Source organism: Aspergillus sclerotioniger (assembly GCF_003184525.1).
Source record: "Aspergillus sclerotioniger CBS 115572 chromosome Unknown BO94scaffold_23, whole genome shotgun sequence".
NCBI lineage: Eukaryota > Fungi > Ascomycota > Eurotiomycetes > Eurotiales > Aspergillaceae > Aspergillus > Aspergillus sclerotioniger.
In genome coordinates, this window is record NW_020291013.1 from 77262 (window position 1) to 92665 (window position 15404).

General features: G+C 56.2%; 3 protein-coding genes across 3 annotated transcripts; 2 read left to right on the forward strand and 1 right to left on the reverse strand.

The window, feature by feature from the left end:
* The first annotated feature begins 1158 nt into the window (after positions 1-1158).
* BO94DRAFT_537357 (Sec7 domain protein) lies at positions 1159-6394 on the forward strand. The gene is made up of 2 exons (XM_025612249.1): positions 1159-4104; positions 4168-6394. The coding sequence occupies exons 1-2, from the start codon at positions 1593-1595 to the stop codon at positions 6033-6035; spliced, it is 4380 nt and encodes a 1459-aa protein (XP_025464916.1). The 5' UTR covers positions 1159-1592; the 3' UTR covers positions 6036-6394.
* A 492-nt stretch (positions 6395-6886) lies between these two features.
* Positions 6887-11891, forward strand: BO94DRAFT_626262 (putative anucleate primary sterigmata (ApsB); the record flags this gene model as incomplete). The annotated part of the gene is made up of 3 exons (XM_025617346.1): positions 6887-7188; positions 7260-9015; positions 9081-11891. 3 exons carry the CDS (start codon positions 6887-6889, stop codon positions 11889-11891), a joined length of 4869 nt encoding a protein of 1622 aa, XP_025464917.1.
* A 206-nt stretch (positions 11892-12097) lies between these two features.
* BO94DRAFT_164046 (nicotinate-nucleotide diphosphorylase (carboxylating)) lies at positions 12098-13527 on the reverse strand. Its single transcript, XM_025605888.1, has 3 exons — positions 13250-13527; positions 13129-13184; positions 12098-13046 (listed from the first exon to the last, which is right to left on the reverse strand). Exons 1-3 carry the CDS (start codon positions 13403-13405, stop codon positions 12305-12307), a joined length of 954 nt encoding a protein of 317 aa, XP_025464918.1. The 5' UTR covers positions 13406-13527; the 3' UTR covers positions 12098-12304.
* Between the last annotated feature and the right edge of the window lie 1877 nt (positions 13528-15404).

Genomic DNA, 15404 nt, shown 5'->3' on the forward strand with positions numbered 1-15404 from the left:
TCTCTCTCTCTGTATCGAATGTTGGAAATGGAAATGACAGAGCCGGGGATCCCTTAGGCTTCGGGTGACGGAAGTTTGACTGACATCCGTAGAGGAGCTTCCGGGGCAGGCCCTGAGGGACCCGACCTGCACAGGGATGGCGTCAGCATAGGTAGGTAAATCTCCGGCAGCAACGAGGGGGTGCATCGTGGTCGATGCGATCCCGACCAGAAGGAATCCTCAGTCACGAATCCTGCACCTCCATCAGAGTGATGGAGCTCTTCAATGGAGCTGTGCGATGGGTCACAGCCAGGACCAGTTTCGGAATCGGACGAGATGATAGATCGGTATAGTACTACTACATATCTAGTACCTACTAGATGATTATTATATTATCATTATTATCAGTATTATTTTCTCTAGTGGCGGCCCGTTTCCACTGAGGGCCCCTTTCAATTGGCAGGCTCCACCGGACTTGTCTTGGTTTTATCATTTGCTCGCTAGTAGGTAGGGTGTACCAAAGTAAACAAAGGACGCAGGGTCGGTTGATGCACACGACATGGATGTGCCAGAGAGTCGCCGCGCGAGCTGGAGCGAGGATCACTCCGTACTGTGTACCTACTACCTAGATAGATAGATGAATGTCTAGGTACTCGATATGCAGGTTGAAGGCTTGCCCCTGAAGCCATGGGCGCTAGAGGGACTCTAGACCCGCGACTAGTGAACGCTACGCAACTAGTCGTTCGTCCGTGACAAGTCCGCTGCCTGTGACAGTACATCGTAACATCCCCTAAACAAACTACTACTACGGAGTACGGAGTAGGTAAAGTCTTTAACGTCGTCCATGCTCCTCCTCCATTTCTTCCTCCTTCTCCTCCTCCTCTGCCTCCTTTGCCTCCTTCTCCTTCTCGCCGTCGGCTGATCTGCCGTTCCTGTGCGCCCTTCACCTGCCAGTCCGGGCCTTACTCAGGAATTCGATCGTTAAAGTAAACCCTTCCTCGATCGTTCCAGTTCCCACCGTGGCGACGAACTCCCCCCACGATCGTCATCTGAGCCCGTCGGTTCCCCGTTCCTTTTCCTGTTGTCGTCCTTGGCTCGCTCCATTTTTCTTTCAACGTTGTCTGTTATCTACCTAGATACCTTTTCGAGCTGGTACTAACCTGTCTGACCCCGAAAAGCTCCAGAACATCTTCCCTTCAGGACGTTGGTTTCCTCTCTATCCACTCCGGCATTGGACCAACGGCGATCCCCCTTACACTACGAAATAACTTGTCCCCTCCCCCCTCACGCAATGACCGACAAGTGACACAAACCACCCTTGACTGCGCCCTGACGACGGTCGACCCTAGTCCACGAGATTGCAATTCGACCCTTCAATTCGATTTTGACCACGCGACCCTGGGGAAAACTTCGGATTCTCAATCCAGGCTATCAGTGAGAGTGGACAGTTGCCTGAAGTGCTTGCCTGCTCAATCGTCCATGGCAACGAACCACAGGAACTTAGCGACGATTATACTTAAGCCCTTCCCGCTCCTATCTTGTTCAATACCACGAATGCCGGAGGATTTCGACTACCATCAATGAGTCGTGCCATACGACCGGGCTGCCTCAGAATGCCTCAGCAGCACGTCGACAGTTCACCACCTCGAACACCTCCTTCTGAAGCCGGCAATGGTAAGCCTACAAGGAGAGGGACGCATCCGCGGCCCTCCGTCCGTGAGACGTTCTTGGATGACTTTAACCCAGCGGATAACGCAAACGGGGGCAATGAGTCCTGTGACGAGCGAGACCCTCACGATCTCTCTCTGTCTCCGCAACATGCAGCCCGCACATCAATTGTTGATAATATGCTCCTCTCCCTAGACCAGTTCGCATCTGGTTCAGTGTTGGATGACTACCGGCTATTCAATTCAGTCTTCGAAACGGATTTGTACGGCCACGGTTCGCCCGACTCGATGATCCAGCGACGCTATCGCGGGCACACCTTTTCCTCGTCTCTGTCATCGGAAGTGGAGGGCACGTTTGAGGACGGCGCGGCGCGGCATGCGCCTCAACCCCCGAGGGGTCGCAGGAGCAACAGCAGCTCGAACTACCATTCCAGTCTAAGAAGATTTGGGAGCACGCGCAGTCGTGAAGGGACTGGTTCGCGCGGCCAGCTCTTTGACTTTCGACCGGGCTCTAATGTGGCAGCAGGGGCTCGCAATGCCAGAAATGGGAGTAAAGGGAGTGCCTCCTCTCACCTGGACTTTGGCCCCCCTCTGTTACATCGTCGAGCGGATTCAACCGGCGAGAGGCGCTCGGCGAGCTTTGACTTCGGTACTCGGCAGCCGTTCATTCCCTTTCCCGAGCCCATCGTCGATTACGATTCTTGGTCGTTCAGTGAATTCGACGCGGCTCCTACGCCAAGTATTCCCGGCGGACCAAGCAAATACCATGCGTCATCGCAAGCGGAGTATGCCGGGCCTCTCAACCCGCAGCAGTCCCCGACGCCTGTAGCCTCGCGACGAAACAGTATCAAGTCCCCGCGGGCAAATCCTACCCGGAAGTCTCGCCCGGACAACATTGGCACTGGTATCGTCAAAAATCGCGATCTCGATCTAGCGAACCTTGCGGATTCGGGCCTAGAGCCTCCGCCAGCAATACCGGCCTCGCTCGACCCGCCTGCGCCCAGTCCGACTATATCATTTAACAAACCGATTTTTCCTCCGCCGCCCGAGCCGATGCCAGCCAAGGAACGACCGGGATTCTTCCGGCGCGTGTTCGGCCCCAAAGCTCCCACTTTCGGCCCGTCCGATTACCATCAATCCGACTACCCATTTGCCCAGGAGAATGACACCAAGGATTCCAATGGGCTGGGCACATATTCTAAGAGCTGGAGACAGCCACTGAAGCATAGTGCGGGGGGTGGCAATACGGCTCGTGATGGAAGTCATCAGGTGGTGACCAAAAAGTCGTCCTTCTTCCGCCGGCGGAAGAAGTCCGTTGCTGAAAGTGCCCCGCCTCCGATCGTGCTTCCTCAAGAGCTTGCCGGCCAGCGGGCGACGGAGTTAATGAAGCCCGAACCTAGCCCGGCCAGTAGTTTGAAGAAAGTAATGAACCCTTATATCGCCGATTCCGGGGTATCCATGTCCACCCAGGCCAACAAGCTCTCGCCGTTGCGGGCGGCGCCAGAGGATGCGGAGCCCAAGAATCCAGGAGCGCCGTCGACACAGAACCAGCGAGGAAGCCTCCTGACCACCCCCGGACAGTCCAAAGCCAAATACAGTCTATATCCGCTGGTTTCGTCCGTCAACCCTCCCGATGCTACCTTCTTAGGGACCAGCAGCGGAGATGAGGAGCCCGGTACCCAGTCCCCGCCCAGTGGCCAGGATTCGGTCGTTTCGGCCCCTTTGGTCGACCGCGCACAAGGCCCGAGGGCATCTAGAGATGGGGTTCATTCGCGCAGCAGTGACAGGGACTCGGTGGACATTGACCAAGCCTCTGGTTCCCAAGGCGGTTTGAAACCACAGGAGACCGTTGTTTCTTCGCTGTCGCCCGTAATCGAGAGTTTCTCTCAGATGAGTATGACGCCCACCCACAGTTCCGAAGACGTTCTTCTTTCCAGCTTGAAGGAGCCCGACGAAGGCAAGGACTTGTATGGCTCCGACATGTACAGAGAGGGTCTCGATAGTGTTAGCCGGTTTTCTGCTCCGGCAGCCGGGCTTAGTGGTTCCCCACGGGCCTCCATATCGGAAATGTCGAACTACTATACGGCCTCTGAGAGTGCAGCAATGGTCTCGACCGAGCCCAAGCCCGCCGATGCAACAGAAACGAAGCCCGACGAGGTCCCGGCGGGGGAGCCAACCCGTTCTGACAAAGAACAGGCGCAGATGCTCTTTGATAGCCAGGATCAAGTCGTCGGGAGCGAGCCTGCCGCGGCTTGGCTCGGCGATCCGGACCGGGCCCTGGTTCGCAAAGCTTACATGGAGCTATTTGACTGGTCCAATCTACATATTCTGGCGGCGCTTCGACGACTTTGCAACCGATTGGTGTTGAAAGGTGAGACCCAGCAAGTAGACCGAGTCTTGGATGCCTTTTCCACCCGGTGGTGCGAGTGCAATCCGCGTCATAGCTTCAAAGCATCTGGTATGTGCAATATGGCCCTCCGGCCCTGCCTCGCTGCTGGATAGCTTCGCTAACATTCTCCAGATGTCGTGCACACCATCTGTTACTCGCTCCTTTTGCTTAACACCGACCTACATCTGGCGGATATCGAGCAGAAGATGACCAAGACCCAATTCGTCCGAAACACCATGCCAACCATCCATCGCGTGGCGGCGGAGGCAGCACCCGATGGGGTTGAAGCCCGAGGGGCCAGCAAGTCGAAAGCTCCAGACTCCCCTTCTGGCTCTAATCTTCAGTCTGCTCCCGCCGAAGACCTCTCAAGTGCGGATAAGCCGAACAATGTCCCTGCGAAGTTGGTCAACCGACTCTCCCGCACGGATCTCTCGGCCAAAATGGTGAGCGACCCTGACAGCGACACCGGCCCACTCGTCAGCGCCCCCTTCACGGGCACCATGAGGGCTTGGGAACAGCAAGTCGAGATGGTCCTCCGAGATTTTTACACATCGATTCAGAAGCAGAAGCTTCCGCTGCATGGGGCCCCAGTGGATAAAGACGGGACGCGCAACTCCTCGAACAATCTGCTTGGTCCTCACCCGGGTGGGCTGCGCAGAAGCCCCAGTACAGTGAGCAAAAGTGGCTCCGACATCTATCCACGCGGCCGCTCTGCAGATTCCCGCTACGGCACGGCACGGTGGTCTTCGAAGCCTCGTTCGCGAGCGAGGCTGTACCCTCCTTCTACTATGGGCTCCAGCCGAACTAGCTTGGATGACCAGTCATCGCTCTGGAGCCCATCCGCATCCAGTACGTGGAGCAAATACTCTTCAGGGAAGCTGACCTCAGCGTCGGTAGATTCTTTCGGCTCGGATTACCCGCGCGGGGATTACCAGCAGTCCATCGGGTTCGCCAATGCATTGAGCCAGGCCATTATTCGCGAAGATTCTGCCCACTCGATTGCTAGTTTTGAGGACGCAGAGCGGACCACACCTCTTTTAGAGGATGAAACTCTACAACTTGCGGGCGCTCCCTGGGCCAAGGAGGGAAGTCTGAAACACAAACATCACTTGGACTCGGTCGATAAGAGGGCCAAAGACCGCAATTGGAACGAATGCTTTGCCGTCATACAACAAGGCTGGATGCGCCTATTCTCCTTCAACGCACCCATGAAGTCGGTCCGGCAGAAGGCCAAGCAACGTCATCCCGGCGGTGTCGTGGTGGGAGGAGGAAACTGGACAGAGAATGCCGAAGAGATCTGGAAATTTCTTTTGCGTCAAACAATCGCCAGCGCACTTCCACCCCCGGGTTACTCCAAATCTCGCCCCCATGTCTGGGCCCTGAGCCTACCCACCGGCGCTGTGCATCTCTTCCAAGCGGGCACGCCGGAGATTGTCCGTGAGTTCGTCTCCAGTGCCAACTACTGGAGCGCAAGACTGTCCAAGGAGCCGTTGATTGGGGGCATCAGTAACATGGAGTATGGATGGAGCGATGCCGTCATCAACAGCGCCCTGATCAGCGCCGAGAGCAGCCGAACTCCGCCGTCCTCGTCTGGAGCGCGTCCGAGCATCCAGAGCTCGATCCGAAGCTCCATTGATCAGCAGGGGGTACGGCCCCGACTCCCAGCGGACCGAGTGCACATCAGCGATTGGGCCCCTCCGCAACAGAGCATGATGGCCTCTGCCCTTGCGGAGGCCGAACAGCTGAAAGCCTTGCAGACGTATGTCAAAAACGTCGAAGAGGAGCTGCAGCGACATAACGAACTCCGACCCGCCATGATCCTCGCATTTTCTCCCCGCCACCCCAATGCCGCCAAGGCTCTGGCCAACTGGGAGCGCAAGTCCTCGTATCTGTTGCGGGAAATCGTGAAGTTCCGGACCTATATTGACTCTCTCTCCGCGGCTTTGGACCAGAAGAACCGGATCTATGCCAACCGGGAAGAGAGCGCCCCGGCATCGTAATTGTTGGCCCAACGCCAGTGGATTCGGCGCCGAATCCATTCGATCGAGCTGGCTCTCGGCGTAAATGCTAGGAGCGCTAGGAAGCTCACGCTTTTGCTTGTATACCCCCAGCCCCGTTTCAATGTCCGCCCCAGCTTTCGATCCTTTTGTACCGATGATCCTTCACTTCTTCTCTCCTATCATTGTAAAGCTGATATCAGACCATGAGCGTGCGCCATGAGGACCTTGGATTCTCTTTCTTTTTTCTTTCTTTCTTTCTTTCTTTCTTTTCTTTTTTTTATATGTGGCCTGTGCTATCTTCTGCCTTGCTCTCCATTTCCCCTCCGATCTTTGCTGTATTTTTTTTTTTTTTTTTTTTTGGCTCCAATCCGGAATGACGAGGTTAACGTGATGGGTGCCATGAAGATTCTTGGACGTAGACAATTGACGCCAGTTGATGGATGCATCGGAGTAAATCGAGTAATACTGTTGTTAGTGATGGGCTTGTTGGGGCCGGACCTGGCACGTGCTGGTGATTGGGGAAGGGCGAAATAAACAATGACCGGCAGCTCTTCGATCCGGGCCTCTCTTTTCTTTCCCCCTCGATACTTCACTCTCCAACCCTCCGTCTTTTACCTACCCAGTACCCACAAACAAACACGCAAGAGTCCACCAACGGGCCACGCTTCCGGGCGAGTCGGAGGAGAGCTGGCGGGCCTGGCATTGGCGCTAACTCCTAAGGCTGTCGCGCCGAAGTGGGTAGCACAAGAGCCCGAGTCTAGACGGCGCCGCGTTTCAGCGCCGTTCTTCCTAGGCCCCTAGGGGTTAGGATGTGGAGAAAACAAATACCCGACCCTGACCCCCCCGTCACCATGTCGACCGCATCGCTTCAACCAGCATCCTCCTCGCCTTCGCCTGACTCCCCCAACGCCGCCGACCACGCGCAACCGGTGCGTAGCTCCTCGACCTACTCCACGACCCCCAATACCCCCCCAGACGAAGGACTTCCGACCCTGGCAGACGTGTTTCGCCATCCAGTTTCTTTGATGGTGGAGGTGGACGCGCGGGGAGGATCCCCAAGCATGATGGAAACTTCCGGTCGAGGCGGCGGTATTAACCACCACATCCACAGGGAACCTGCTCATGCCCAACCGTATGATTCCGCAGTCGATACGTCGGCAGTTGAAGAGCCGCCCGGCGATGACTCGACCTTGTCTCTGCCCCCTTACCCGACAACGACGATAGCAGCCTGCTTTTGTCCGGCGACTATGACTACCAGGAACGGGTCGACGATCAGACGTTTATAAGAGAAAAGGAAATGCGACGGAGGTTGATGGACATGGAATCCAGCTTTCTGCCAGAACCCTCGACGATCGAAGCCGCAGCGGCGAATCGGACCCTTGGTGCGGATGATACCTACTTGCTGGGGTTACCTGGAGATACGGCTCCAATCCCTGCAAGGATAGAACATACTCAGATATCTTTTGTGGCGCCCGATGATTCTAGTCATGATATTACGGCGGCTGGGGATGGTGTTCCCATCCCTCAGACGCCTACCCAGGGACCCAGACAGGACGCAGCGGTGGATTTGGACGCGACCCCCGCTGCTTCTCTAGAGCGACCCGGCGATCATACTACGCTACTTGAAGCTATGCCATCATCCCCCTCGGCGGCTGCCGCAGCGAGATCGATTTCCCGGAACCAATCTAGGTCATCCCAGCATGCTCACCACACAAGCCAAATTACCTTAAGCGAGTCTTTCGATCGATCCCCAATTCCGGATGCAGACTTCTCACTGCAGTCGACCCATCATAAAGTTCGCAGCATGTCACGCAGTCTGTCGCCTGGAGCTCCAAGGCTGTTCCAGGACAACGGCGCGAATGATATAGAGGGCGCCTCCCGCACGAGCAGTCGAAGGAGTAATCGACCAAAATATTTGACTAGTCGCCAATCAGCCCATCGTCTGTCGTATTCCTCGGTGACGAGCGCTGGGACGGAAGTTACAAATAGCGATGCGACGCTGGGCGCCGATTATGCCCTTCAGTCAGGGGGGGCCGCGCCAGGCAATCCTAGTACGGCCCATGCCGGTCAACGTAACACTTTGGCTCGATCGGTCAGCTTGGGGAGCATGGCATCGGGCATCTCGGGATACAGTGATGAGAACATATTCGAGCGGAAGAATCCTAGCGTGGCTACAGAAGGAGGCCTACAGACCTTGGATGAAGAAGAGGGTCCATCGCAGTCACGTCCTGGGTCATCATACCAGTGGCAGCAACCCCAGCAACAGCCCGAGCAACTCCCCCAACAGCAATCCATTCCCGACGACGTTTCCGGGCCGATGACGCCAAGGGCGAAACCCCAAGATCACAGCTTTCCGACGGATACGGCCATCGCGGAACGTGTCAAGGACGTCCAGGTGCCCAGCACCTTCATGAAGCAGTTCCGGGAGGATTATGGCGGCCGTGGATTATCGCCGGACAAGCGTACGAGCGCCACGCCGGCCTTTGCCAAGAGCGGCCGTACCATGACGCTGAAGGAACAGAGCAGCACCATCGACCGTCTCTCCAAGGAGAACTTTGATCTCAAGATGCGGATCCACTTTCTCAACGAAGCCTTGAATCGACGCTCCGAAGAGGGCATCAAGGAGATGATCTCCGAGAACGTGGAGCTGAAATCCGACAAGCTGAAGCTGCAGAAGGATAGTCAAAGTCTGAAGCGCAAGATTCGCGATCTCGAGAAACAGCTCAAAGACCAGCAGTCCGACAAGGAATCCATGCTGAACCATGATCCCGAAGGGTCTGACGAGGAGGACCGCGACCCGGCACAGGACGAGGAGATCCTCTTCTTGCGTGAGCGAGTGGAGACGTACGAATTGGAAATTGAGCGCCTCCGATCGGAAAGTATCGCCCGCGAGAGTGAGAAGCGCCGGCTGGCCGAGATGGTGAAATCCCTCAGCGACGGACGACCGATGGGATCCGATGTGGGGGCCCGGGAGGAGAGGGTAAGTGATGGAACCGATGTCACTCAGTCCCGCGCAGTCCAGATACTGATTGATCGTGCTTGTAGGATATGTGGAAGGACATGCTGGAGGCCGAGACTGCGGCTCGGGAGCAGGCCGAGGAGGAAAACAAGCGCCTGCGCGAGGAAGCCCTGCGCCTGAAGAGCGAGATGAGCTTCCCGGTCGTCGCCGCCCGAGTCGGCCAGCGCGACCGGATCGGCTCCATGGCCTCCTACTCGGTCGCCTCGGAGAGGGAGTTTCCCCGCGATCCCCATACCGTCAGCTCGTCTAGCTCCACCCTGGTGATGGAGCTGGAGCTGCTCAAGCAAGAAAATGCCGAGCTGAGGAAGGAAGTGAGCGCGCAGACCTCAATGCTCACGTCCCGAAACCGGGAAAAGGAGCGGCTGTACCAGGAAATCGAGGAGCTCAAGCTGGGCCAACGCCGGGATGGAAATCGATCGGTTGCGGGCGATAGCATCTTCGATCGCTCGGCGTCCCGAGCGCATGGCCGACCCTCGTCGCGCGCCAGCGATGGGACAGGCCACTCCCCGAGCGACGATGCAGAGCGGGAGGACCTGGAGACGCGGGTGGGCCAGTTGCGTGACCAGGTTTCGGCCCTCAAGCTGGAGAACCAAGCAATCCGGGAGCAGATGGATGACACCGTCCGGGACTACGAAGCGCTGGACAAGGCGTATCAGGCCGATGTCGACCAGGCGGAAGAGGAGATGCAGAACCTCCAACAGGAACGCGACCAGGCCTTGCAGATGGCCGATGAGCGCGACGAAGCTTTCCAGGACCTCCGGGCGGAGGCTCAGGAGGAGCTGGATGCCCTCGGAGACGAGCTCGATCAGAAGGTGGAGGAGTGCCAGCGGCTGGGTGAGGAATTGCGAGTGCAGGACGAAAATCTCCGGGCATTACAAGCGGAAATGCGGTCCGCCAGCGAGGGCATTATCCGGCTCGAAGAAGATGCGCAAAACAACCTCCAGCGGTACAAGGCCGTCCAACAGGAACTGGAGGACTGCAACCGGGAGATGGAGTCGCTGGAGAAGGGCCTCTACGAAGCCAACACCAAGGTTCAGCGGTTGACCGTCCAGATCGAGTCGAGCCAGAACGAGATCGCGTTCCTGCGCGAGGAGCAAGACGGCGACAAGATCAAGATTGGAGATCTGGAGTCGGAACTCAAGACCTACCGGATGAGCCTGCAGAGCGAAAGGGACAAGGCGCGCGATCTCGAAGAACGGTTGGCCGAGGAACGGCACCAGCGCGAGGTCGTCGGCAGCAAAGAGAAGCAAGAGGTGCAGCGGATCGTCAACGAACTGAACCGCGAGGCATCGACCGCCAAGGAGGAAGCCCGCAAGCTCAAGAAGAATCTGTCGGCGCAAGAGATCGAAGCCGCCACCTGGAAGGAACGCCTAATGGACCTTGAGAACAACCTGCGGGAGACGCTGGGCGATCTCACGGGCAGCCGGTCCAGTCTGATCTCCAACATCATGAAACTGCAGAAGGAACTGGAGTCGACGGCGTTGGAGCTCGAGAGCACTCGGTCCAAGCTCGACGACAAGGAGTCGATTCTGCGCAACCGCGATGCGCTGCTGGAAAGCCACGGGCTGGAGTCGCGCAAGCTGGCCGAGCTGCTCGAGCGCGAGCGCCATGCGCGCCGGGCTGACAAGCAGTCGTTCGAGCAGGCGCTGAAGTCCCACCACCAGGCATCTCGCACCATCACGCAGAACAACTCGCGTATCTCGGAGCTGGAGAGCGCGCGGAACCAGGACCGCAAACGCTTCACCACGCTCGAGCAGCAGTTCCGGGACCAGCTGAGCGAGCGGAACGTGATGCTCCTGAACATCTGGAAACGGCTGTCGGCCATGTGCGGGCCGGACTGGGCGCATTCGAACAGCCTGATCAACGGCAACCTGCCCAGCCAGGAGGTCATCGGCAACATCCTCTTCTGGCCCGGGTTCAGCCGCAACCTCCTGCTCGCCGTAAAGACGGTCGAGAGCGTGATCTCGGGGTTCAAGTCCCGCATCAAGGGCGTCGAGCGGGACCTGACCAAGCAGTACCAGATGCTGGAGCACACCTTCAGCCTGCGGGTCAAGAAGCTCGACCGCCTCGAGGAGTCGATGATGAGCATGCGCGCGCAGCAGCACAGCCGCAACCAGTCCGGGATGTCGCCGGAGATGGCGAAGCTCCGGGGAGAGAACCGGCTGTTGAAGGCGGAGCTGAACCTGCTGCAGTCTCATTCCCGCAGTCGGGGGCCGCCACCAACCTCTGCCGCCGCCGCCGCCGTCGCCGCAGGCATCGCATCCAACTCCCCGCGTTCGCCCACACGCACTCTCAGCCTGGACCCGGGTGCAGAGGCGGAGCCAGCATCCTTGATCCGCCACCATTCGGCGATCGAGAAACCCACTCCGCCGCGCGGCCTGACGCGGAGCGCAACCACCGGCATCCCCCAGCCCTCGCATGTTTCCTCAACCACCTCAACAATGACTCTCGCCGATGGGCCGGGGGCCATGGTGCAAGCCTCTCGGTCTCGGCACATGTCGGCGGACCCCAGCAACGAGAAGTGGATCCAACGGTTGCATGAGCTGGAGAAGCGATTGAAGGCTGAGCGGGAGGCTCGCTTGCTGGACCGCAGCGGGGCGCGGCGGCGGCTGGAGGAGCGAGATGCCGAGAACCAGAGGCTTCGCGCGCAGCTCGAGAGACAGCGCATGTGTAAAGAACTGTCCGCCGGCACATCGACGGACGACGAGATCCGCGGGGCGGGTCAAGGACGGCTTGAGGGCTCAGACCCGGGCACGAGCGATGGATATGATCGCCGACGGGACGAGGAGCTGAGCTCGAGCGAGGGAGAGGGTATCTACGTGGACATTGAGGTTTGATCATGGGGGAGTATTCGGCGTCTTGAAGTTGCGTGGCTTCCGGCACATTGTTACGGGCTCATATCGTTAGGGGGTGAATCATTGCGGTTCGCCCCGTGTTCATCGGGCTGTTTTGGTTGTTCGTATCATTGCATGTATCATATACCCTTCGGTTCTCTGTTATCGTGTTCCGGTCTTCTTTCTTGGACATTCGCCAGCACGCTGTGGGCCTTTTGCATTGAACTCGCGTTGGTTATGGCAGTTGAGCGCATGGGCACAGATGTACATAAGGAGACAGGCAGTATTCGACTTGCTACATCGTACGGGTGAAGCCTACACTCGGCCTTGGCCCAAACGACCACCATACTGTTAACAACCTTATAGACATACACATCATATCATAGACTGCCCCAAGCCCCAAGCCCAAGGCCGACTCAGCGCAACGACACCTTCAAGGAAAAGTCCACAATCCCCGTACCCTGATGAATCGAGCTCGTCGACAGAATATCCACATCGGGGCACGCATACAGCGCCGCATTGCCCTCATTTAACCCGCCACTAACCTCAATCAAAAACGCCTTCTCCTTTCCCTTCCACTCCTCCTTCAACCTCCTCGCCGCATCCCTCACCCCCTCGGGCGTGAAGTTGTCCAACATAATCACATCCGCCCCCGCCTCAATCGCAGCCCCAGCCTCCTCCAAACTCCGACACTCAACCTCCACCTTAGTCGCGAACCCCCCAACCGCCTTAGCCGCCTGCACGGCGCGCGGAATCGCAGCCACTATGCCGCCTTCCTGCTCCCCGACCACCTTGACCGCACTTCCCCCATCCTTGGCCGCACTGTTATTTGCACACGCCCAGACATGATTATCCTTGAGCATCGTCATCGCGCTCAGATCGTGCCGATGTGGATCCGCCCCGCCGACCAAGATGCCGTATTTCTCGACCACCCGGAATCCCGGCGTTGTTTTGCGGGTTCCGGCCAATGTGCCGGCCCAGCCGTGGGCGCGGAGAGCGGTAACAAGAGTGGAAGTTTTTGTTGCGATGCCGGAGCATCGCGCCAGGATGTTTAGGGCTACGCGCTCGCCGAGGAGAATTTTGCGGATGGGACCTCGGACGGTGGCGATGTGCGTTATGGGAGAGATGGGGGTGGTTTCGGGAATGTGCCAGGTTACTCTGTTTTTCTTTCTTGTCAGTGTTTGGGGGGACCGTTTGGGGGGAGGGGAGGAAGGTGGGTGGGGGGGGGGGGAGGCCGTACGTGCAACCCAGTTGTGAGAAGACTTCATCGAAGAAGGGAACACCTGCTAGGATACCCTAAATATTGGGTAAGGTGTTAGTATGTAAGGTAAGGCTATAGGGATAGGGTATGTATGACACACCTCGCTCTTGCCCAGTAACCGGGCCTCGCCTTCGGATTCCCCCACCACGAAACCTCCATAGTCGAAGCTGGGACAGTCTTCTTCTAACCAGGCGGTGATGAGACGCTTGTAGTTGTCTGGAAGGAGATGGCGAAGGTCGCCGTATAGCGATGCCATGTTGTTTGTGTCTGTGTAGGTTGAGATGTGGAGGGGGGGCTTGATAGAAGTTCTAAGAAGATGAAGACATTCGGAACCCCACGCGGGGCATATCGGAGGTCGGGACCTCGGGTCCGTCCGGGGTGAGGGTCACGTGCATTATCTTTGAAGTATGATTGTACGCTATACAAGGTAATCATCATTTATCGAGGATGAAAGAAATACAGTAGTCATATTACAAAACAATTTCCTCAATTGATTCAGATTCATTTTTCAGGTTTTTTCCCTCCCTCGTATATAAGTAACCCCATCGCAACCTCAAATACGAACACGAAGACCACAGACCATGGACAACAAACGCGTACTTTTTCTCCCCCTCGGCCAGACTGGGCGATGGCTAGGATTGGATCCGAGCTCAAACTATAAGCCGTTGGATTCGTGGATGGAGAGAAGCTTGGATACGACATGACACGACACGACACTGCCCAGCTGTAGGTAGGTAGGTAGCTTACGAACTAACTTGTAGGAAGTAAGTAAGCTACGGAGAATTCAAGCGCCTGGATGACTTACGAATGTTGGCGTAATGGATTCTGACATCAGGGGCTTTGTCTGGGGACATGCACTGCCTTGTTTGTGATATTTCTTTGGGGGGGGGGGGGGTGGTGAAGCGGGTGGAGAGAGGGAGTTGCTGCAGGCAGCAGAATTTATACGATGTGATGAGGATGATGATGTCTTGGATTAATTCAGGGGATGTACGGAGTACTTCCATACTTAGTATTTCGATCTTGTGTGTAAGTAGGAGTATTACCAGATGACAGTAATAGTAGTAATAAGTAGTATTATTTCTTTCAGATCCCTGGGCTGAGTTCGAGCTCTGCTGGAGCTGGAGCTGGAACTATACCCATAGATACTCCGAACATAAGCAAGCACTGGCATACATAACTGACTAGTAATGGATACATAACCTGGCATCATTCTCATCCATCCCAGTGCAATTATGCATACACACATGCATATTCCTAGTAACCAAACTACCTTGTACCCTACCCAACTCATCCCCCATAAAATATGTGCAGCAAATGTGCGGGGTAACTAACCCTCCACCCCGGTCTACATAAGTAGCTACATAAGTCACACAAACCGGTCACACAGACCAGCCACTGCATTTGCTTGGTATGATGATCATCCCGCAGGTTGATGCACTTGATCGTGTGATGGTGTCAGTGTCAGTGTGTATGTGTTGGCGCGGGATGGAGGTAAGCCGGATCTAGGGGAAAGGCTCGGTACCCGGGATTAAGAAAGTCAATGAGGGGTGTTTCAAATTGTGAAGGGGTTCTGCAGGATGTGTACAGTGGGAGATCTTTTCCGTGTTGTTTGATATTTGACATATGTACCCCTATAGATGAAGAGGCGAGAGGATGTATTAGGTAGGTAAGGTACACTCGTCGCGGTGCTTACCCTATACGGAGCAGTAGTAATGCCTATAGTTCTACAATCACAACCAACTAGCTAATAGCTATACCCTACATAGCCCCAATATTTCATCCATGAACCCTGCTCCATCCCATCACATAATCAGCCAAGCCCAATCCATCGATATTTTTGCCAAGCTTTACTCGGAAATCTGCCTGTCCGCTGTCCGTGAGGTCGGTGCAAGAGCGAGAGAGAGAGAGAGAGCCCTGGTAAGATTACCCATACACGGAACGGCATCCCACCCCTAGATCCGGTGGTATCGGGTATGGTATTACCATACACAAAACTCAAACGGTACGGGTATGTATCATGCATGGACCCAATACAGGTAACAATGCACAAACTATGCATTTATATTACAAATCCGCATATCAGAGTCACGTCTCGGCAGTCGGTGTCTGGTTGAAATCGGTAATAAGTATATTATATGCTCAGATGCGAAGCTACCCAGGCGTACATTATGATTATATTATTATCTTAATACGGTTTAAAATCATCGTTTCCAGTTGCAGGTCCACGCTCAAGATACCTACTGTGTAGATGTGAG